The sequence below is a fragment of the Apteryx rowi genome, unplaced genomic scaffold (genome assembly GCF_003343035.1).
Source record: "Apteryx rowi isolate R43461 unplaced genomic scaffold, aptRow1 scaffold_952, whole genome shotgun sequence".
In the NCBI taxonomy this organism is placed as follows: domain Eukaryota; kingdom Metazoa; phylum Chordata; class Aves; order Apterygiformes; family Apterygidae; genus Apteryx; species Apteryx rowi.
The window spans coordinates 45,778-67,266 of NW_020451263.1; the positions used below are offsets into that span (position 1 = coordinate 45,778).

At 66.5% G+C, this 21,489-nt stretch overlaps 2 protein-coding genes across 4 annotated transcripts; one reads left to right on the top strand and one right to left on the bottom strand.

Annotated features, from left to right (window-relative positions):
* Window positions 1–147: 147 nt before the first annotated feature.
* PGAP2 (post-GPI attachment to proteins 2) lies at window positions 148–10,239 on the top strand. 3 transcript variants are annotated; one of them, XM_026092280.1, is made up of 5 exons: window positions 148–482; window positions 2,185–2,437; window positions 4,791–4,897; window positions 9,238–9,346; window positions 9,527–9,648. In XM_026092280.1, the coding sequence occupies exons 1-5, from the start codon at window positions 318–320 to the stop codon at window positions 9,631–9,633; spliced, it is 741 nt and encodes a 246-aa protein (XP_025948065.1). In that variant the 5' UTR covers window positions 148–317; the 3' UTR covers window positions 9,634–9,648. The 3 variants fall into 3 exon arrangements, with proteins under 3 accessions (XP_025948065.1, XP_025948063.1, XP_025948064.1); XM_026092278.1 differs by lacking the exon at window positions 9,527–9,648 and adding an exon at window positions 9,687–10,239 and having other exon boundaries at window positions 156–482; XM_026092279.1 differs by lacking the exon at window positions 9,527–9,648 and adding an exon at window positions 9,687–10,239 and having other exon boundaries at window positions 157–482; window positions 4,791–4,885.
* A 1,606-nt stretch (window positions 10,240–11,845) lies between these two features.
* On the bottom strand, window positions 11,846–21,483 carry RHOG (ras homolog family member G). The gene is made up of 2 exons (XM_026092281.1): window positions 21,414–21,483; window positions 11,846–13,819 (listed from the first exon to the last, which is right to left on the bottom strand). Exon 2 carries the CDS (start codon window positions 13,778–13,780, stop codon window positions 13,205–13,207), a length of 576 nt encoding a protein of 191 aa, XP_025948066.1. The 5' UTR covers window positions 13,781–13,819; window positions 21,414–21,483; the 3' UTR covers window positions 11,846–13,204.
* Window positions 21,484–21,489: the final 6 nt, after the last annotated feature.

Here is a 21,489-nt window from a genome sequence, read left to right on the forward strand (position 1 = left end):
CCCGGGGGGGGGTCACTGGGGCTGTGCACTAACGCGCTGTGCGGCAGCAGCAGCGGCGGCTCTGTCGCGGAAGGGGCCGGATAAAAGGTCCCCGGCCCGAAAGAGCTCACATGTCCTTCCGGCCCCGTCGGCTCCGCCATGCGGAGCAGGACGCAGCCCCGGGTCTGCGCCGCGGCCGGACGCGGGGGCCAAAGGCGCCGCCGCCTGTAGCCCTCGTCTCCCGCTAACGGCTGCGTCCGTCCGTCTGTCCATCCCGGGGGCTGTTTGGATGCAGGATCCCCATCCGACACCCGCTTGTTATTTTCAGGTCCGTCAACATGTTCCAGGTACCGCTGCCCCTGGCCCGCGACGGGATCCTCTTCCGGCTCCGTTTCACCACGCTGGCCGTTGGCACCGTGTTTTGCCCGCTGTTCGGGTTCCTCTTCTGCGTGATCTGGTCTCTGCTGTTCCATTTCCAGGCGACGACGGCGACCCACTGCGGGGTAAGCGGCTCTCGCCCCCAAAACGCGAAAGCCTGCAAAGGTCACGGCTGCTGGGCTGGGGCAGCCGGCGAGTCCGGCGTGGCGGGAATACCTCTCTTGCTCCGGCCTTTCCCACCCGACGCGTGGGAAATAATAATGACTATAATAAAAGGTAGAACTGGTGAAGGTGCAGATAAATACGTTGTCTCGTGGAAGAGTTAGCCCAGCTTTTGGAAAAGGAATCCCTCTCGGATCCACTGGAGCTCCTTGGAGGAGTCACAGGCGCGTTCCTGGGGGAGGTCTGGTTGAGAGGGCCCACTCGGATCTCCAGAAGGCTTCGGATCGGATTCCTCGCCAAGGCTCTCAAGCAGCTGTGGCGCAAGCGGGAGAGTCTTTGCCTGGACGAGCACCTAGTGAAAAGGCAGGGATGGAGGGCAGGAGCAGGTGGTCGGTTCTCACAGCGGCAGGAGGTGGCCCCAGGGTTTCGCGGCGGTCCGTGGTCTTCCTTGTGCCCGTACGCAGCGGGGTGACGCAGGCTGGTGGCGACGGCAAGGCGCTGGAGCAGGAAGGGTGACGCAGGCTGTCGGGGCCTTACAAAGCTGAGTGACCAAGCAACCAAACGCCAGAGCGGTTCAGCGTAGAGGAATAAGGGATGTGCGTGTGGACAGGCGCTCCTGACCTCCGGTACAAAGAGGCGAGCTCCGAGCTGACCACCGCTGCTCCGCAGTGAGGTCTCGGAGAGCGACAGGCATTCCCGTGAAACTTCCGCTCGCTGCTCAGGAGTAGTTGGGAAAAGTAAATCGAAGCGCGGGAGTCGTTAGGAAAGGAGTGGAGCGGAGCAGGCAGCGTTGACGCCGACGTCGGCCCGTGGCTGAGACGCGTGTTGAGCAGCACGTGCGGGTCTGTCCCTTCCTCCCAGACGGCTCTACGGGAGCTGTACGGAGGAGAGCGGCAAGGATGCTCAGGGGTGTCACACAGGGATGATGAAGTAAGCAAGGATCCCTCAGCGTCAAATGGGAAGAGGTGATGAGGTAGGAGAGGCAGGAGAGAGACCTCCGAAGTCATGGCTGGCCTGGAGAGGGCCGACAGGGATCCACTGTTCACCAGGGTCGGAGCTGGAGGATGCCGTATGGCAGTGGCAGGTTCCCAGCGACCAGACTGGCTCCTCACGCACGCGGTGGTGCGTCTGTGGACTGTCTGCCCACAGGAGACTGTGGGTACACGGCTCTACCTGGGTGCCGGGAGACCAAACGAGATCACCGAAGAGTAATCCAGCGTGGATTACCTGTTACGTAGCCATCGCAGCCGGCTCGGGAAGTCCCCGAGCTCTGAAGCGTTGAGGCTGGGAGTTTATTCTGGGGCTGCATCGCTAATGCTTTTCCTGCTCTTACGTTCCTCCCCGAACAGCCCTTTTGCTCTCTGTTCCTATCGGTTTTCCCCGCAAGGGATGGGTTCACAGGACCGCGTGCCCTTCTCTCCTCTCTCTCCAAGCTGCCCCTGCTGCTTCCCGAGGCTGGCCGAGGATCCTGCACCCCGGCCGGTGCTGGAGACCGCGTGCTGGCCTGGATGGACCTTGGGGCTGAACCAGAACCGCCGCCCTGTTGCGTTTCCTGGCTTGGGAAACGGGAATAAAACCGACCTCGGCGGTCGTTTCAGCATGTCGGATTGCTGCGAGTGCGCTGGTCCGTGCCCCCTTCCCCACCGGCTGCCGTCTTTCCTCCAGGTCCCCAACTACCTCCCCTCCATCAGCGCCGCCATCGGGGGCGAGACCCCGCAGCGTTACGTCTGGCGGCTCTGCATCGGCCTCCACTCGGCGCCCCGCTTCCTGGTGGCGATCGCCTACTGGAACCACTACCAGAGCTGCCGCTGCACGCACCCCTGCTACCTGCGGCTCTGCCACTTCAACCTGCTGCTCAACCTGCTCGAGAACTTTGCCCTCCTCATCCTCACCTACGTGTCCTCCTCTGAAAACTATGGTAGGTGTCTCTTGCCGCGCTCCGCGCTGACCGGCTTGCCGGCGGCTTTGCCCGCGGTTGCCGACGCTTTGCGGAGTTCGGCTTCGCGAGAATGTTTTGGAAGTGGTCAGTTTGGAGGAAAAAAAAATCAGTAAAAATAAATAAGTTCTACTTAAAGTAATGTTTACACGTCAAAATTATACCCACAGCGTGCAGATAGAAGTTTTCTTCCTGAAACTCTTGGTTGCTGTTAATTGGCCCAAACCACAGGCTGAATTTTTGTATCGAGCCTGAAATCAGAATTTAGTGCTTGGTTCCCGCTTCTGTGCTGAGACCGTGCTTAACACTCCTTGTCGCAGCTGGGTGTACCGAGGAAAATTAGTGCCTGTTCCTGCTTTTAGCCAAGTTTTGGCTCAGAACTGGCTTCCAGCCGACGCTCCGTTCTGGCAGCCTATGAAATATCCTCACGCGAAATTGTCTGGGTGAAATTTCCCGTGTTGATCTCCGGGCGAATTAGATTTTTTTTGAGGTTTAAAATCACAGCGTGCAAAATACGATTGTGACGGGCTGGGAAATGCTCCCGTGTGGTGTCGCCTGCGATGAGATTAAGTGGAGGCGAGGACGCCCGGCAGCTGTTCGGTCCTCGGCTGCGGGAAGGCTCTGCAGGGCTTTGAGAGGACTCCAGCCGGCGAGCCAGCAAGGGGAGCTGTTGCAGAGGAAACAACCCCGCCGCTAGGACTTGCTAGCGGGATCGTTGTGTGACGGCCGATACCGCCCTCCGGTTTGGCGCCGCTGGTGAATCCTGTGTCCGGCGCTGGGCACCGCGCTCCGAGGGTGCAGGCAGAGTCTCACCAGGAGGAGGCCAAGCAGAGCCGTGAGAAGAAAGGTCGAAGCCGAGGAGCAGCGTCGAGGAGCAGCGCCTGCTCCCCGCGGAGGAGGGGTGAGGTGGGGCGCAGGAATGCGGCCGCTTTTGGGCTTAGCGGAGTATCTTCGTACCCACGGCGGAGGAGGAGACCAGGTATCAGGGAGCCTTTCCATTGCTTAGAGCAGCAAACTACCGGCACGGGCTACAGCCCCATCGCCGGGGCTCTCCAGGAGCGCTGGGAAAACACCGTGGGGTTGAGCAGATCCCGTCCCGGCACGGGACCAACCGGATGATTTCCGAGGCTCCTCCAGCCCTCCTCCAGCTCTGGGACATCAGCGTGGGGTTTTGCCCTCGAAGCCCAGGCCGGAGCAGTGCGGACGTCGTCCTGGTTTCCTGCGCAGCGGCTGTTTGGAGACGCTGCACCTCCCGCGCCAAATGGCCGGGCCGTCGTGGGATAACAGCACCCTCCAGGCTGGCGTGGCAGACCTGGCTGGCCAGGTCTTCGTCGGCCGGCCCGTTCGCTTTCGGGCTCCGGTGTGAAGAACAGAGTCCGAGGACCTGCCCTAGCCTTCGGCATCTCGGGTTCCTAGGGAAAGTCTCAGACCTTAGCTGCAGCCTCGGGTGAGGACGGGCTCAGCTTGATCATCTTTTGCAGGACACTGCGCATGTCTTCACAGCTAACAGCTGCTTTTACGGTCTCTCCTTGCCACGGTCTGTTGTCTCCTTCCCCCGAAGCTGGGGGCGAAGGGAGGGAAGCGCCGCCCCTTGCAGCGCAGTAGGGTGTCCTGGTGGTTGCTGCAGCTTGTGGACTCGGTTCCCGGAGAAAAAGCTGGGAAATTCTTTTCTGAAATAGAAGCGCTCTCTTAAAAACGACTCGCCTGAAGCTGCACGGGCTTCGCGAGCGGCTTTGGGGTCTCTGGAATTACTCTGGTCTAGGGCTGTTCCGGCCAGCTGCATTTCCAGCCTGATCCCAAATCCACTTAAGCTCAGTGATGCGCAAGAGGGCCTTGGTGTTAATGACGCGGGTAGGTAATGCAGGAGGCCGGACGGTGGTCCCTTCTCCTTCCTGGACTGACTCACTCTGCAGACCACTCTCTGTGCCTCGGTTTCCCCATCCCTGGAGCCCTAGTGATGGTGCTGGCCGGCTTTCGAGGGTGCCGGAGGTTTACACCTCCGAGGTTGTCACGCAGTTGAGCCTCTTAGGCCAGGTGCCAGAGCAGATAACGCCCCTCGGGCACCTTTGGGAGAAGCCTCCTAGGGCGCTTTATGCCCGCTGAGAAGCCAACATCCCATTCCTGCTCCTGCTTTACCGCACCTACGAGCAGCATGTCGTTAAAGCCGTTCCCCGTCTCAGCGCGGGGACGGGTGGCGTGGAGCCGTGCTGCCGTCGGCTCCTCCAAAGCCTCTGGGTCCTCGGTCTTCCGCTCGGAGTCTCTCCTCTTCCCCTTGTGCTCTTGGCTCCTTTCCATGCCCCGTTTTAACAGGAAACCTCTTGTCTTGTCGGTTCAGCAATCCACGAGAACGCCTTCGTCGTCTTCATCACGTCGGCGCTGGGCCACATGCTGCTGACGTGCGTCCTGTGGAGAATGACTAAGAAACACACAGTAAGTCCCGAGGTACAGCACCTTCGCTTTCTTCTCCGCGCACCGCGCTCCCGGCTCTCCGCTGGCCGTGCCGGGGCTTCGCCTGCCTCTCGCTCCCGAAGCAAGCGCAGCCGGGCGGTAAAACGGTCCCGGCACCGGGTGAAAGCGGCTCGAGGGAATTGCGGCTGCCAAAAGTCACGGTTTGACCCAGTTTACGGAAGCAAACCGGGGAAGAACGGTTTAATCTTCTATTTCGCCTCGAGCTGGCGTTCGAAGTACCGCCCTGCGGACGTGGTTTGCCGGCCCCGCTCCCTCGCCTGGCAGTGCCCGTTTCTGAGCCGAAACGGTGCCGGGGAATGGTGAACATGCTGGTCCTGCAGCCGGTGGGCAGCGTCAGCCCCTTTCCTCCGGGAACGGCGGTGCCCGGAGTGGTGGCGGCTCTTGTGCCGGTCGCGAGCCCGGGCGGCTGCTGGCCTGTTCCAGGCTAGCTGGGAAAGCGGCTCCTGGCGGCCGTGTTGGCCGTGGGTGGCCCCAGGAAAGGGATTCCGGAAAATCCTGGGAAGCCTCTCCTGGGCGAGGAGCAGGGGCCCTGGCGGCTGCGGAGTTCACTGCTCACGGGCACCGCCAGCCCGGCAGGGTCACTGGTGCCAGTCTGGCAAGGTCACTGGTTACTGGTGCCGGTGTGACGGGGTCACTGGTTACTGGTGCCAGCCCAGCTGGGTTACTGGTTACTGGTGCCAGCCTGGCTGAGTCACTGGTACCAGCCCAGCTGAGTTACTGGTTGCTGGCACCACCACCCCAGCTTGGTTACTGGTGCCAGCCCAGCTGAGTTACTGGTTACTGGCACCACCAGTCCAGCTGATTTACTGGTACCAGCCAGTCACCTGGTGCCTGGGGCTCTGCTCCACCGAACACGTCCCCTGGGGATGCGGGGGCAGAACGCAGGCAGCCTGTGCTGCGGGTCAGGCTGACGGCGTGCGCTGCCCAGGGCGTTATGGCTCTCCCGCCGGTGGCCTTTCTTCCCTGAGCTTTTTCCTTTTTGCTTGTCCTTTTTTTTCTTTGCAAGCCGTCTAAACCTCTGCACCTCCCGGTCCCGGCGCCGCAGCCCGGACGCCACCTCCCCGAGCGGCAGGAACCGCCGGCAGCGTTTTTCTGCACGGCGTTGCGGAGCGCCAGGAGACGCTCGAGCCCCGCGCCGCTTCCGCACCCCCCCTCGCCCGGCCCGGCCCGTCCTGTCCCGCCAGCCGCGCGCTGCCTCTGCCCCTGCGTTTTTCGCGCGCGGGGAAGGCGCGAGGCGGCCCCCGGCGCATCCGCACCCCCTTGACAGGAATCGGTCTTGCGAAAGCCTCGCGGCTCCGCGGCGCGGGTGTTGCAACCGCCCTTCTGCAAGGGCAGGAAGGTGCTGAGCAACTTGCTCGTAATGGGGAAGCAGAAACAGTTTCCAGCTGCAAGGTTGCAAGTGCTGAGCCGAAAGGAAAATAAAGCTCCGCGGGAGGGAAGGAGGAGAAAGCGGGCCGAGAGGAGGAGGAGGAGGGGAAGGGGCAAAGCGGAGCAAAGCGTTTGGGGGGGAAAAAACAACGTAACTGGAGAGCTTCCAGCCTGACCGCAGCAGCCTGGAGCCGCCTGCAAGTCTCTGTGCTTGCAAACGGCTGCGCTGGCTTCGCCCCTCTCCGCCGAGCAGCTCCGCGGCCGCCTGCATCCCTTAAACCCTTCCTTCCAAAGCCGCCCCGGTACGGCGAGGCAGCCCGGTTTTGTTTCTTGTTTGCAAACAGGTTTCTCCTCCCTGCCGGCGGCACCGGAGGGCGCTTTGCCGCCGAGATGCGCAGGGTTGATCCCCAGCTGCTTCGGCTAGAGCCGGGGGGGAAAACAGCACCTGAAAGCAGCTGCGAGGCTTAAAACCTCCTCTGCGGCACGGTGCGAACCCCCGCGGGTCCCCGAACCCCCGCGGTTTCGCCCCAGCCCGCCGCGCTGACACCCGGCGTGCAGGCTAGCAGCGGCGGCGCTGGCGGTGGTCGCCTCGCCTGAGCCCTCTATAAATATCCCCGCGCTGCGCTCGGGCTCGTGCTCGCCTTCGCCTTGGCCGCAGCAGAGCCAGAAAGGCGCTCGAGGGCGAGGCGGGCTGCGGGGCGGCACGTACGTAGCCTGGTGCTGCTGCTGCCCCCCGCCACGGACGTCTCCGCCGGCAGCCGTGGCGCCCGGGAAGTGCCGGCAAGCGTGCAGCTCCTCTTGCGTTTTGCAGCTCCTCTTGCGTTTTGCAGCTCCTCTTGCGTTTTGCAGCTCCTCTTGCGTTTTGCAGCTCTTGTCGCGTTTTGCAGCTCTTGTCGCGTTTTGCAGCTCTTGTCGCGTTTTGCAGCTGTCGGTGCATGTTGCATCAGCGTAACTTTGCCAGGGAGGCGCAGGCACCCTGGGCTGCCGCCGCCGCCGCTGCTTTCTCCTCTTCTCCCCCCGCTTCTCTGGCTCCTCGCCGCCGGCTCACCTTTGCGCGCGTGGGAAACGTGCTGCAGCTCAAACCCTGCAGGCTGCCGGACTAAATATATTTTGCCTGCGGTTTTTCTGGGCCAGACGTGCACGCAGCTCCGCGTGCCGGCTCTGCGGGGGAGCCTGCGAAACGCCGGAGCGGCTCGCGGGGGCCCCAAGACTCTCCTGCCGGGACCGTCTCGCTGCTGGCTCCGGCGCTGCCAGCCCGGTGGCCCCAGCAGGGAGAGTCTGAGGCCTGCTGAGCTCGGTGCACCTGTGCTGGGCAGCCGGGGCCGTCGTGGCGGGCACGGGGTGAGCAAACGCCGAGGTTTCTCAGCTGCTGCTGGCGCAAAACCTGCTGCCGTTCACTGCTTGTCTGCAAAGACTTCTCTGCGGGGCGTCCTGGGCGCGCTTTTCTGCCTGCCGGGACTATCTCGTGCCACCGCCGCTCAGGCGCTGGCCCGTGACGCGGGGCACGTGAGTCACCGTCGCCCCTTCCCGCGGCCCCCGGCTTCGCGGGGGATCCCGGTGCCGGCCCCTCCGGCAAGCCGGCCGCGCGCGGGGAGGAGGAAGCCCTCGCCGAGCCGGGAGGAGAGCGGCGTGCCGCCGCGGGCGCGCTCCGCCGTGGAGTCCGGGAGGGCTCGGCTGCCTTCCGGCGTCGGCCTTTGGAAGCCCCTGGCGAGGAGTTTGGCGCTGCCTTGAGTCTCCCGCAAGCAGCAGCAGGCCTGCACGGCTTGGATCTGGCGACCGGAGCAGCTGAGCCAGTGCACGGTGCAGTGCAGCCCACGCAGCACCATGCCATATGGTGCAGCATGATGCCATACGGTGCAGCGCAGTGCAGTGCCCTACATTGCAGCACAGGGTCCATGCAGTGCCGTGCAGTGCCATGCAGTGCTGTACGGTGCCATAAGCACAGTGCAGTGCCCTGCAGCGCAGTACGGGCCGTGCGGCGCAGTGCCGTGCTGCGTGGTGTCGTATGGTGCCGTACAGCGCCGCGAGGGCGATGCGGTGCCCTACGATGCAGGACGGGGCCGCGCGGTGCAGCACCGTGCTCTACAGCGCCGTAAGCGTACCGCTGCCCTAAAACGCAGGACGGGGCCACGTGGTGCAGCGCGGTGCGATGCAGCGCGGTGCAATGCGGCACAGAGCAATGCGGTGCCGTGCAGTGCAGTGCAGATCGAGGCGGCATGGTGCCGTGCAGCGCAGTGCAGAGTGATGCAGCACGGTGCCATGCAGCGCGGGGCAGGGCAGCTCGGGGCAGTGCCGGAGAGCACGGAGCCGCCGCTCGCCTCGCCGTGAGGTGAGCGGGGCACTGCCGTTGCTTTCGTTTCCGCCGCCGCAGGCTCGTGGGCAAAAAAACAAGGTTGTTTGGTGACCTGCTTTTCCGGTGTGAAACTTTACATAATGGCTGGGGCCCCGCGGCGCTTCCGTCCCGCGCCTGGGCACCGCTGCGGGGGCGCTGGGGCCGCCGGCCGCTCGCGAGCCGAGCCGGGGAAGCGCCTGGCCGAGCGCTCCCGCGGGGACGGAGGTGGTCCGACGCCAGGCCGCCCTTCCTCCCCGGGCTTTCCTCGCCCGGAGGCAGCGGCGGCGTAACGGAAAGCGTGACGGGACGCTTTGAATTTTCCTCCCGCTCGGCGATCCCCGAAACCGGGGGGGGGTTGACTCATGTGAAACGTCAGGCGCCAGGGAAATCCCCCCTCCCGCTCGGCAGCAGGAATAACGGCCCCCGTCGCGCCGGCCACGGCCGGGACGCGGGTCCTGCGCCGGGCGCAGAGCACGAGCCGCCCCCGCCGGCGGGGTCCCGGCTCGTCCCCCTCCGTGCACGCCGTGCGGGGGGTCCCGGCTTGTCCCCCCCCCCTCCGCACCCCGTGCCCGCCGCAGCGGGGACACCACCGGGGCCTTTGGCTCTCTTGCAGGAGCGCAAGTCCTACAAGTGGAAGCAGCTGCTCTTCTTCTTCACCTTCGTCACCTTCGCCTTTGCCGTGTGCGTCTACTTCCACCACAACTGGTACTGCGGCCCCGGAGGTGAGCGGTCCCGGGGGGAGGGGGGGGTCCGTCCTTCTCCTCTGGGCTGCGCGGGCGGCGTTGCGGCACAGTGATGGTCCTCTGCCCCACGTCCTTGCAGCCCATGGAGGAGGCATCACTGCCTTGACCTTGGTGGTGCTTGGTTGGGCTTTCCACTAATCTGTCCTTTCCCACTCTTGGTTTACACCGTCTTCGCTTTCTTGGAGTACCTGGTGGTGCTCTCCAACATGGTCTTCCACGTGACCACCTTCTGGGACTTGCAGCCCACGGAGGCGTCACCGCCTTGACCTTGGTGGTGCCCAGTTGGGCTTTCCGCTAACCTGTCCTTTCCCCTTCCCAGTTTACACCGTCTTCGCTTTCCTGGAGTACCTGGTGGTGCTCTCCAACATGGCCTTCCACATGACCGCCTTCTGGGACTTCGGCAACAAGGAGCTGGTGGTGAGCTCCGCCGTGGAGGACAAGCACTTCTAGCCGGACCCCGTGGCAGCCTGGCCCCGGCGCCCCGCTCTGCCCGTGCCGCGCGCCCGTCCCGGCCGGTTTGGGGAGGAAGAGGGGAGGCTGGTGGTCCCCTCGCAGATGTGCCGGCCACTTCCCGCGGCGCTGGTCGGAGAGCCGCCCCGGGAATGGGGATGCTGGTGGTGAGCTTGGTGCCGGGACGGCGTTCGGAGGGCGCACGGCGCCCGGGCGCGGAGCAGCCGTCCCCCGCGGCTGCGTGGGGACGGAGGGCTGGGGCCCCGGCGTGCCGGAGCGGGGCCGGGTGCGCGCCTGCATCCGCGCGCGAATCCGGGCTGGCGGACGTCCCCCCTGCCTGCATGCTCGTGTGGCGTTTTGCCGTGGGACCGTGTACTTCCACTGGTTTTGAGGGGGCAATAAAGCACTGGATATTTTTGTGACGTGGGATGATGCGGATCCTGCTCCTTGGGGCTGGGGACGTGGGATGTGGATCCTGGTCCCTGGGGCTGGGGATGTGGGGTTGCAGATCCTGCCTCTTGGGGCTGGGGATGGGGGATGTGGATCCTGGTCCCTGGTGCTGGGGATGTGGGATGCGGATCCCACTCCCTGGTGCTGGGGATGTGGGACGTGGATCCTGGTGACTGGAGCTGGGGACATGAATGCGTATCCCACTCTCTGAGGCTGGGGACATGGGACATGGATCCCGGTCTCTGGTGCTAGGGATGTGGGATGCGGATCCTGCTTTCTGGGGCTGGGGACATGGATGCATATCCCACTCTCTGGGGCTGGGGACATGGGACACGGATCCCGGTCCCTGGTGCTGGGGATGTGGGATGCAGATCCCGCTTTCTGGGGCTGGGGACATGGATGCAGATCCTGGTGCAAGGTTGGGGATGTGGATGCAGATCCTGGCCACTGGAGCTGGGGACATGGGTCGTGGATCACGATCCCTGGTACGGGGGACGTGGGATGCGGATCCCGCTCCCTGGGGCTGGGGACATGGCTGCAGATCCCGGTGCAGGGCTGGGGTCGCGGATCCCGGGGACAAGGCGAGGCTGGGAAAGGGCTTGCCGGGGCGAGGCGGGCGGACGGGCGGGAGCTCGCTGGGAGCGGCGCTGCGCACCCGGCGCTTCCCGGGCTGATTTCACCGCGCAGCTGGCCGGGACCCTCCGCCCGGCCCCGGGGACCGCGGACTCGGCCCCGGACGCTCCTGGGCTGGGCCGGGCCTGGAGCTCTCCACATCCCGCCCTGGATCGCCGCGCTCGGCCGGCGGGAAGCCCCGGCTGTGGCTCCAGGGACGATGAGGGGCCGCGTGCAATGTCCCTGCGTCCACCCCTGCCATGTCCCCACGTCCACCTCTGCCTTGTCCCCTGCCCACTCCCAGGTCCCTGTGTCCACCCCTGCCATGTCCCCACGTCCACCTCTGCCTTGTCCCCTGCCCTCTCCCAGGTCTCTGTGTCCACCCCTGCCATGTCCCCTGCCCATTCCTGCCATGTGCCTGTGTCACCGTGTCCCCCCGTCATGTCCCTGTGCCACCCCATGTCCTTGCATCCACCCCTGCCATGTCCCTGTAACCACCCCTGCCATGTCCCCATGCCACCCTATGTCCCCATGTCCACTGCTGCCATGTCCCTGTGCCACCCCCATGTCCCCCTGCCACCCCTGCAATGTCCCCATGTCCACCTCTGCCTTGTCCCCTGCCCACCCCTGCAATGTCCCCGTGCCACCCCCATGCTCCAGTGCCACCGCACATCCCCGTGCCACCTCTTCCACGTCCCCTGCCCACCCCTGCAACGTCCCGGTGCCACCCCACGTCCCCGTGTCCCCCCGCCGAGGCGCTCAGCGCTGGCACCCGGCAGGCGCGGGGGCTGCACGGGGGCCCTGGGCTCTGTGCCGGGCCCCGGCTGGGGACGTCCCCGATGTCCCCAGGCTCCGGCCCCGGCAGACACCCCCTGTCTCCTGCCGGGGCAGAACGAGCCGGGAGCTGGGAGCATCGGTGGGGCCCGGCGCCCCGGGGATGGCGGGAGCGCGGAGGAGAGCCCGGAGCCCGGGAAAGGCCGTTTATTGAAGGAAAAGCAACGCGGGGAGGAGCTCGTTGCCGTCAAATCCGCGGCGCGATCAGCAGATCCTTCGGGAATGATCTCAGTGCAGTGAGTGTGCCGGGTCCACGGCGGGACGGGGACTGGGGGGAGCCCTGCTCCCCTTGCGACGGGGCGCGGGAAGCGCTGCCGATTGGGGGGCGCCAGGGGATGGGGGTCGCGGACAAGGACTGCGAGAGGACACCAGGCGCAGACCACCCTCTTCCTCACCGGAAAACCAACGTGCCTGGGGCGATGCTGGCAGGTCCCTGCATGGCCAGGTGTCCAGGGTGATGGTGGCAGGTCCCTGGGGCAACCTGGGCACCTGGGGTGATGGTGACAGGTCCCTGCATGGCCAGGTGCCCAGGGTGATGGTGGCAGGTCCATGGGGTACACTGGGCACCTGGGATGATGGTGACAGGTCCCTGCACAGCTTGGTGTCCAGGGCAATGCTGGCAGGCTCCTGGGGCACAATGGGCACCCGGGGTGATGGTGGCAGGTCCCTGCATGGCCAGGTGCCCAGGGTGATGGTGGTAGGTCCCTGGGGCAACCTGGGCACCTGGGATGATGGTGGCAGGTCCCTGCACGGCCAGGTGTCCAGGGTGATGGTGGCAGGTCCCTGGGGCACAAAGGACACCCAAGGACAAGGGTGGCAGGTGCCTGGGGCACCCTGGACACCTGGGGAGATGGTGGCAGGTCCCTGCATGGTTGGGAGCCCAGGGTGAGGGTGGCAGGTCCCTGGAGCACCTGGGGCGAGGGTGACAGGCCCCTGCGGAGCCGGGCATCCCCCAAACTCATCTTCCTCTGGAAGCAGGCGAATCCAGCCGGGAACGGAGCGGGTGCCGGGCAGGCAAGCGGGTGCGCGTGGGACTCTGCTGAGCTGCTGGGTCGGGAGAGCCCAGGCAGCAGCCGGCCAGCATAGGGGACCGGCAGCGACGGGAGGTGGCGGAGAGGGTTTGGGACATGCCGGCACGGCCTCGTCTCAGGAATTCTGCGCTGGGACTGGAAAGGCAGCACCCGAAAGCAAACGCTGGAAGCCGGGGTGGGGGTGGGGGTGCAGGGGCCACGCGGAGGAGGACAGGACCGGACCCTGGGGACTCCCGGCGTCCACCCGGGGCCAACCATGCGGACGTGGTCGGTGCTGCCCGAGCTCAGCGCTCGGCGTCTCGGGGGAGCAGCGGGACCCGGCGGGGACGGGATGATGATGGTGACGGTGGCGGCGGCGGCGGCATCTTCGTGCCTCGCTCGGCGTGGGATTTAAGCCCGGCGCGGTCCCAGCCGGCGGGGCCGCCGAGCCCGGCCGAACGCTGCGTCCGGGCAGTCCGCTTCACAAGAGGACGCAGGGCTTTTTGGGTTTGGCCGGGACGGGGTTGAGCACGGCTCTCACCGCCTCCGTGAAGACATCCTTGATGCCCTCCTGGTTGAGCGCGGAGCACTCCAGGTACTTGACGGCGTGGATCTGCTTGGAGAGGCTGACGCCCTGCTGGGTGGTGATGGGCGCCTGGTTCTGCTCCTTGAGCTTCTTCATGGTCTCGGGGTTGTTTCTCAGATCCTTCTTGGTGCCGACGAGGAGGATGGGCACGCTGGGGCAGTGGTGGCACACCTCCGGGTACCACTTGTGCTTGACGTTCTCGTAGGAGGGCGGGCTGGCGATGGAGAAGCAGATGATGAAGACGTTAGTCTGCGGGTAGGAAAGCGTCCGGAGGCGGTCGTACTCCTCCTGGCCGGCCGTGTCCCAGAGGTTTAAGTTAATAGTCCTGCCGTCGACCGTGTTCTGGGCGCTGTAGTTGTCGAAGACGGTGGGGATGTACTCCTTGGGGAAGGCGTTGGTGGTGTAGCAGATGAGGAGGCAGGTCTTCCCCACCGCCCCGTCGCCCACCACCACGCACTTGATGCTCTGCATGCCCGCGGCTCCGCTTCCCACGCCTCCGCCTTCAGCAGCCTGGAGGGGGAGAGGAGGTCAGGAGAGCGGGACGCGGCCCGGAGACGGCGCGGGCGGGCGCAGCGGGCTGCACCAAGACAGACGGACACCGCAGCCCCTCGCGGGGACGTCTGCACCGGCGGCTGCTTAGCCCCGAGGCCGGCGCGCGTTTCCCTGTTTGCCTTCCGCCGGCTCCCGGGGCAATTTTGATTGATGGCCGCATCCCGCTGCCCTTCCCGCTGGGGGCGGCGTCGGAGCCGTGCGCTGCCTCCTGCCACCCATCCCGCTGCTGGGAGCAGGGCACCGAGGGCACCCGCGGCGTCACCAGGATGGGGGGGACGCCGCAGCATCACTGGGATGGGGGGGACACTGCAAAGTCATTGGGATGGGGGGACGCCACAGCATCACCAGGATGGGGGGGACACCACAGCATCACCAGGATGGGGGGGACACCACAGCAGCACTGGGATGGGGGGGATGCTGCAACGTCATTGGGATGGGGGGACACCACAACATCATTGGGTTGGGGGAACACCACAGCATCACCAGGATGGGGGAACACCACAGCATCACCGGGACAGGGGGACACCGCAGCATCACTGGACACCACAGCATCACTGGGATGGGGGGGGGGGACACTGCAGTGGCACCGGGTCAGGACGGCATCGGCCCTTGGCGCAGGAACCAGGGCCGGCCCCGCGTGGCTCCCCGCAAGGGGACGGGCGCAGGTGCCCCGTCCCCGCACCACGGTCCCTGCCCGTTCGCACGGGGAAGCGGCTCTTCTTCCCGTGCACGGGCAGGATGCGCAGCATCCCGGCGCCGCCGTGCCTCAGTTTCCCCATTGCACGGCGCCGTGCCTCAGTTTCCCCGTTGCCTCCTTTTGCTCCCTGCTCCGGGCGCAGGCGCCTGCCCGGCGCAGCGGCTCACGGACGGTTTCCTTCCACGGGACGCAGCGACGGGGTCTGCGGCTCGCGGGGCTGCACACGCCGCTGCGCCCGGGCGGGGGGCCGGCACCCGGCACCGGGCACCTGGGGGGACCGGCAGCACCGGGGCACRAGGCGGCAGAGGGGCAGGGTGGTGGGAGCAGCGTGGGAGCGATGGGAGCAGGAGCAGGGCGATGGGAGGAGGATGAAGGCAGTGGGAGCAGGATGATGGGATCAGAAGAAGGACGATGGGAGCAGGATGGGGGCGATGGGAGCGGGAGCAGGATGACGGGATCAGAAGAAGGACGATGGGAGCGGGACGATGGCAATATCTCCCACGGAGCTGCTTTGCACGGAGGCGCTTTGGGATGGAGCTGGCCGAGGAGCCACGGGCTGGAGCCGGAGCAAAGCCAAAGCGCCGGCCGGGGCCCCGGCTGAGTCAGGGGCTGCTCGGGATGAGGCCGGCGGCCGGCGGGAGCGGAAAGCCTCGTGCCTCTTACGGCATCGCTCCGAAGGGGAAACGCTCCGGGGAAGAGCTGGGGGAGGAGGCCGGAGAAAGCGAGCAGAAGGGGAGAGAGCAGGGAAGGGGCTGAGCTGGGGCCCTCGGGGGCTTTCGGGGAGCGGGGAYGAGCCGGAGCTGGAGCCAGACTGTGCTCCGGCTCCAGCTGGGAAAAGCGCGGAGCCACCACGGCATCGTGAGCGGCCTCCTGCCCCGGCCGCTGCCTGCAGCAGTGCTGAGCCCTGCGGGGCTGCGGGACCCAGTGCCCCTCACCGTGGCCTCTGGGCAGGCGCTGGCTGAGGAGGGGAGGAGAGGCAACGGCGAGCCGGGAGCTCCCCGCACCCCTGCCAAGCCTCCGCCGTCATGCAAAGCCTTTCCTGGGAAGGCGGCAATGGCCGAGGCCGGGCTCGCCCTTCCCGTGGGATTTGCATCCCTATCTCGGGCCGGGCGGAGGCCGCCTCCGCCCTCGCCGCGCTTCCCGCTCGTGCCGGGCAGGCGCAGCCCGGCCAAGCTCCTGCCGCTTTCCGGGCCCGGCCTCGTCCCTGCGGCACCTTTAACGCCTTGGTGCCACCAGGGCATGCGGAAGGGGGGGCAGCACCGGCCGCCCTTGGGATGCCCGGACCTTTCCCCGGGCGGCAGAGCGGCGCGGCCGTGCAGCGCCCCAGTGCAGCTGCGCACTGCACATCCCTGCTGCTCCTGCAGTGCTCATCCCTGCTGCGCATCCCTGCTGCACATCCCTGCTGCTCCTGCAGTGCTCGTCCCTGCTGCACATTCCCACTGCTCCCCACTGCACATCCCCGCTGCTCCTGCAGTGCTCATCCCTGCTGCACATCCCTGCTGCACATCCCTGCTGCTCCTGCAGTGCTCATCCCTGCTGCGCATCCCTGCTGCTCCTGCAGTGCTCATCCCCGCTGCACATCCCTGCTACTCCTGCAGTGCTCATCCCTGCTGCGCATCCCTGCTGCACATCCCTGCTGCTCCTGCAGTGCTCATCCCTGCTGTGCATCCCTGCTGCTCCTGCAGTGCTCATCCCTGCTGCACATCCCTGCTGCACATCCCCGCTGCTCCTGCAGTGCTCATCCCTGCTGCACATCCCTGCTGCTCCTGCAGTGCTCATCCCTGCTGCACATTCCCACTGCTCCCCACTGCACATCCCTGCTGCTCCCCACTGCACATCCCCGCTGCGCTGCAGCGCCTGCCCCGTCGCACCCTGCAGGGCCTCCCGTCGCCCCGCCGCGGCCGCAGCGCCCCGGCCGGCGTCAGCCCGGGGTGAACGTCCTCGGCCCGAAGGCGGCGGAAACAGGATGAGGAAGAGGAAGAGCGTCCGAGCGCGGCTGGGTTTGCCCTGCTGCCCGGCCCCGCGACACCGCGGCCRCGGCGCTGCCCCCGTCCCGTGGCGGGGATGCGTCCCCCCCCCCCAACCTCGCGTGGCCCTGCTCCGCCGGGATTCGGGGAGTTTGGCGAGCGGATGGGGCCCGGGAGAGCGGGGCCCCGGGCGACTCATCGCGCCATTTTCCCCTCGCGCCGCCGCCCTCCGGCACGGGAGAAACGACTCATGTCCTGCGCGGCAGAAAAGGAGAAGCAAAACCTTCGCTCTGGTTCTCACATGCCACCGTCCGTCCGTCCGTCCCCCCCCCCGCCGGGTTTTTCCGCCGGGGGGGGAAGAGAGCAGCTGCCAGGCGCTGCCACGCTGCTCCGCGCCGGCCCCCCACCCAAGCACTGTGCACTGCACCTGCTGCACCGTGCACTGCGCCCACTGCGCCCACTGCACCGTGCACCGCTCACTGCGCCCACTGCACCGTGCACCCCACCGTGCACCGCTCACTGCGCCCACTGCACCGTGCACCCCACCGTGCACCATGCACCGTGCACCGTGCACCCCACCGTGCACCGTGCACTGCGCCCGCTGCACCATGCACCCCACCGTGCACTGCTCACTGCGCCCACTGCACCGTGCACCCCACCGTGCACTGCACCCACTGCACCATGCACCCCACCGTGCACCACTCACTGCACCATGCACCCCACCGTGCACCATGCACCCCACCATGCACCGTGCACCGTGCACTGTGCACCCCTACCATGCACCGCGCATCCCACACTGCAGCCCCGACACGCACTGCGCACCCTGCGCTGGGCACTGCACGCTCCCACCACACAGAGGGGACCGAGGGCCCGGTCCGGCCTTGCTCCAGCGGGAATGCGGCCACGGCTATACCGGCACGGCAGTGCTCGCCACCACGCACGGGCTCCTTCGAGCACCTGTAGCGCTCCCGGCTGCATGCAAGAGTCGCCAACGTGTCCGCAACACCCGACCCTCGAGGCCGTCCTGCCTGCAGCCCCCTCCCCGGCACGGGATTTCGGAGACACCCTCGTGGGGCAGCGCCGCCTCTCCAGCTCATCCCGACAGCTCTGGGGGGCTGGAGGGGCCCTTGCGACGTGCTGAGGATCCGGCAAAAGCCATTCCTGGCAGTGCGAGGGCTCTGGAGGTGGGAGATGAGCAAACGATGGATGGGTGCATGGATGGATGGGTGGATGGTTGGATGGGTGGCTGGATGTATAGATAGATGAATGGATGGATGGATGGATGGATGGTTGGATGGATGGATGGATGGATGGGTGGCTCGATGACTAGATGGATGGGGGGATGGCTAGATGGTCAGGTGAATGGATGGATGGATGGGTGGGTGGATGGATGGATAGGTAGAGGGATGGGTGGATGGCTGGAGGGATGTATGGCTAGATGGATGGGTAGGTGCACGAATGGATGGATGGATAGTTGGATGGATGGACAGATGGATAGATGAACGGATGGATAGCTAGCTAGAGGGATGGATGGATGACTAGACGAGCGAGAAAGAAAGGGGCGGCCGAGGAAGCCCTGCGAGCCCTTCTCCCCTGCGAGCGCGCCGCCCCTGCACCCTGCACCGGGGAAGAGGAAGCTAATAAAAGCTAAAAATACAGAAGCAAGGGGCCGTGCAGCAGGCAGCGCCGGAGGCGCGGAGCTGCGGAGCCGAGCTTGGGGCTCTCCTGCCCGCTCCTGCCGGCAGCCGGCGCCTCCGGCTCTGCTCGCGGCAGCACCGTTCCCGCCCGGCACGGCCAGAGGGGGGGGATCTGCCCCGTCCCCGCTGCGCCCCGCTGCCTCCCGCGGCGCTCGGGGCGCGGGCCCGGCGGGACACCGTCATCGCTGCGAAAATAACCCCCGTGCTGAGTCTACGGATTTCGGTTTTCCTCATTTTTTTTTTTTTTTCGGACTGCAGGCTCTTTCTGACTAATTTCCTCATTTTATTTTTGTCGCCTTCCCTTCCCTAGCGGCTGCGGAGCTCGAGTCCGTCCCGGCGGCTCTGCTGCGGCTCCCGCCGGAGCCGAGGTCTCCGCGCTTCGGGGCAGCCCTGGCCGGCAAACGCTCCGCAGCGGCGCTCGGGGCTCGGCACCGGCCGGGGCCACTTCCAGTCGGCTGCGGTCGCCTGCGCTGGGAGGCTCCCGGGATGGATGGAGGGAGGGATGGATGGATGGATGGATAGATAGATAGATGGAGGCATGGATAGGTGGATGGACAGGTGGATGGATGGGTGGGTAGATAGAGGGATGGACAGATGAATAGATGGATGGATGGATGGATGGACAGGTGGATGGACGGGTGGATGGGCAGATGATGGATGGATGGGTGACTGGATGGACAGGTGGGTAGACAGAAGGATGGACAGATGAATAGATGGATAGATAGAGGGATGGAGGGATGGACAGATGAATAGATGGATGGATGGGTGGATGGACAGATGGACAGACGGGTGACTGGAAGGGTGGGGCCGGCCAGGCCAGGCCACACCGCTTGGCCTCGGGGTGAGAAAACAGCCTGGGGCCGTTCGGCGCCGCGCGCGCAGCACCGAGCACGTGGCACTTCCCGACGCCGCGGCGAGACAAACCTCGTCCGATTTAACTCAGGTGTCGGGGCTGGACGCTCCCGTTCCCGGTGCCGCACGCCTTTCCCGGCTCCCGGTGCCGGGTGCCGCCGCCGGCTCCTCCCGGGCGCTGCTAGAAATCCGCACCCGGACACGCCGCGGACCTGCCGCCGGCTCCCCGCGACGGGACGCCCCCCCCGAGCATCACCGCCGGCGCCACCACGGCGCCTCGTCCCGCAGCGCACAGCCCTGCTCGCCCACGGACGGCACGAGCCGATGCCGCCTCCACGCAGCGGGAACGACGCAGCTGGGAACGACGCATTTGGGAATGATGCATTTGGGAACAACGCAGCCGGGAAGAGAGATGTAGTCAGGAACGATGCATTTCAGAATGATGCAGCCAGGAAGAGAGATGCAGCTGGGAAGAGAGATGCATTTGGGAAAGATGCAGCCGGGAAGAGAGATACAGCCGGGAAGAGAGATGCATTTGGGAAAGATGCAGCTGGGAAGAGAGATGCAGCTGGGAAAGATGCAGCCAGGAAGAGAGATACAGCCGGGAAGAGAGATGCATTTGGGGAAGATGCAGCCAGCAAGAGAGATACAGCTGGGAAGAGATGCATTTGGGAAAGATGCAGCTGGGAAGAGAGATGCAGCCAGGAAAGATGGAGCTAGGAGAGATGCACCTGGGAGAAGAGATGCAGCCGGGAGAAGAGATGCAGCCCGCAGGCACGACGGGCGCAGCGGGAAGGAGCGCCCCGCGCTCCCTGCTCGGAGGAGCGGGCCAGGCTTGCTCGGGGGAGCAGCGGGCCCCATCCCGCTCCGAGGAAGCGCCCGGAGGGGGTCGCCCGCGGTGCCTGGCGCAGGGGCAGCCGGGCGCTCGGGCCCGCGGCGCCTCCCACGCTCAGCCCGCGTTGCAACGGCGAGCGCTGGGGCTCCCCCGGCGCCTCCGGCTCGGCAGGCAGAAGCYTTAACCAACAAACAGAAAAATGCACCTGGGTCTAGCGGCAGTTTCCCGTCTCGTCCGGGGGTGGGTGACGCCACCGCCGGGCCCCGGCGGGCCGTGCCCCTTCCCAGGAAAGGAGGCGCCGCTCGTACTCGCTTTCTGATATGCAAATGCACGTGCTGAGCTTTGAACCCCCGCGAGCAGGATGCCACCGCGCAGGATGTCACTGCGAGGCGGCCGGGCAGAGGCAGGAGCTTGCGTCTGACTAACGGCGCCTTCAACCCTCCCGCTGCCGCCGCCGCCGGCGCAGAGGCGGGAAAGGCTTCGCGGAGCAGTGCCGGAGCTGCCGGCCGTGCCAGTGCATTGCGGGGTGCAGGCAGGGCTGTGCCAGTGCATTGCAGGGTGCAGGCAGGGCTGTGCCAGTGCATTGCGGGGTGCAGGCAGGGCTGTGCCAGTGCATTGCGGGGTGCACTGTGGCGTGCAGGCAGGGCCATGCCAGTGCATTGCGGGGTGCAGGCAGGGCCAAGCCAGTGCTGCGGGGCGCACTGCAGGGTGCAGGCAGGGCCATGCCAGTGCATTGCGGGGTGCAGGCAGGGCTGTGCCAGTGCTGCGGGGCGCACTGCAGGGTGCAGGCAGGGCCATGCCAGTGCATTGCGGGGTGCAGGCAGGGCCGTGCCAGTGCTGCTTGGCGCACAGGGGCACCGCAGTGTTGGTGCTGCTGCGCGCACCGCGGCGCGGGTGACTCGCAGGGTGCTACAGCGCCCGTGCAGCGCGTGCCCTGCAGCRGGTGTTGCGGTGCGTTGAAGCAAGCGCGTTGCGACACCGGCGGCTGCAGCACCGCGCCGCCTGTTGCGGCACAACCGGTTGCGGCGGGTGTGCGTGGCGGTCCGCCGCATCACGTGAGCGTCGCCGCATCTGTCGTGGCACCGCGCGCGCTCAGCCTCGGCGACTGGCGGCACGCGACGACGGTCCGAGCTTCGCCAGCGCTGCAGCGCGTGTTGCGACGCAGAGCCCCGCCGCGTGCTCGTGGCGTGGGGGACGCCGCGGCCGTGCAGAGCCCCCCCGGTGCCAATGCCGGTCCCGACAACAGCGGTTCTGCTGGCACCGGGGGGACACGGGAAGCGGGACCCCCACGGGAAGCGGGACCCCCACCGAGGGGCTCCCCGGACCCCCCACGAGCGCCGCGGGGGCGCTCAGCCCGGGGGGCTCCCCCGCTGCTCCCCCGGGTCCTGCTGCCCCCCGCTGCCCCCCCCGGGTCTCGGCTCCCCCCGGGTCCCGCTGCCCCCCGCTGCTCCCCCGGGTCTCGGCTCCCCCCGGGTCCTGCTGCCCCCCCGGCCGCCGCACTCACCCCGTGGCATGGCCCTGCTCGCTCGCTCGCTCGCTCGCTGGCCCAGGAGGAAGTGAGCGGGGCGCTGAGGAAGCGT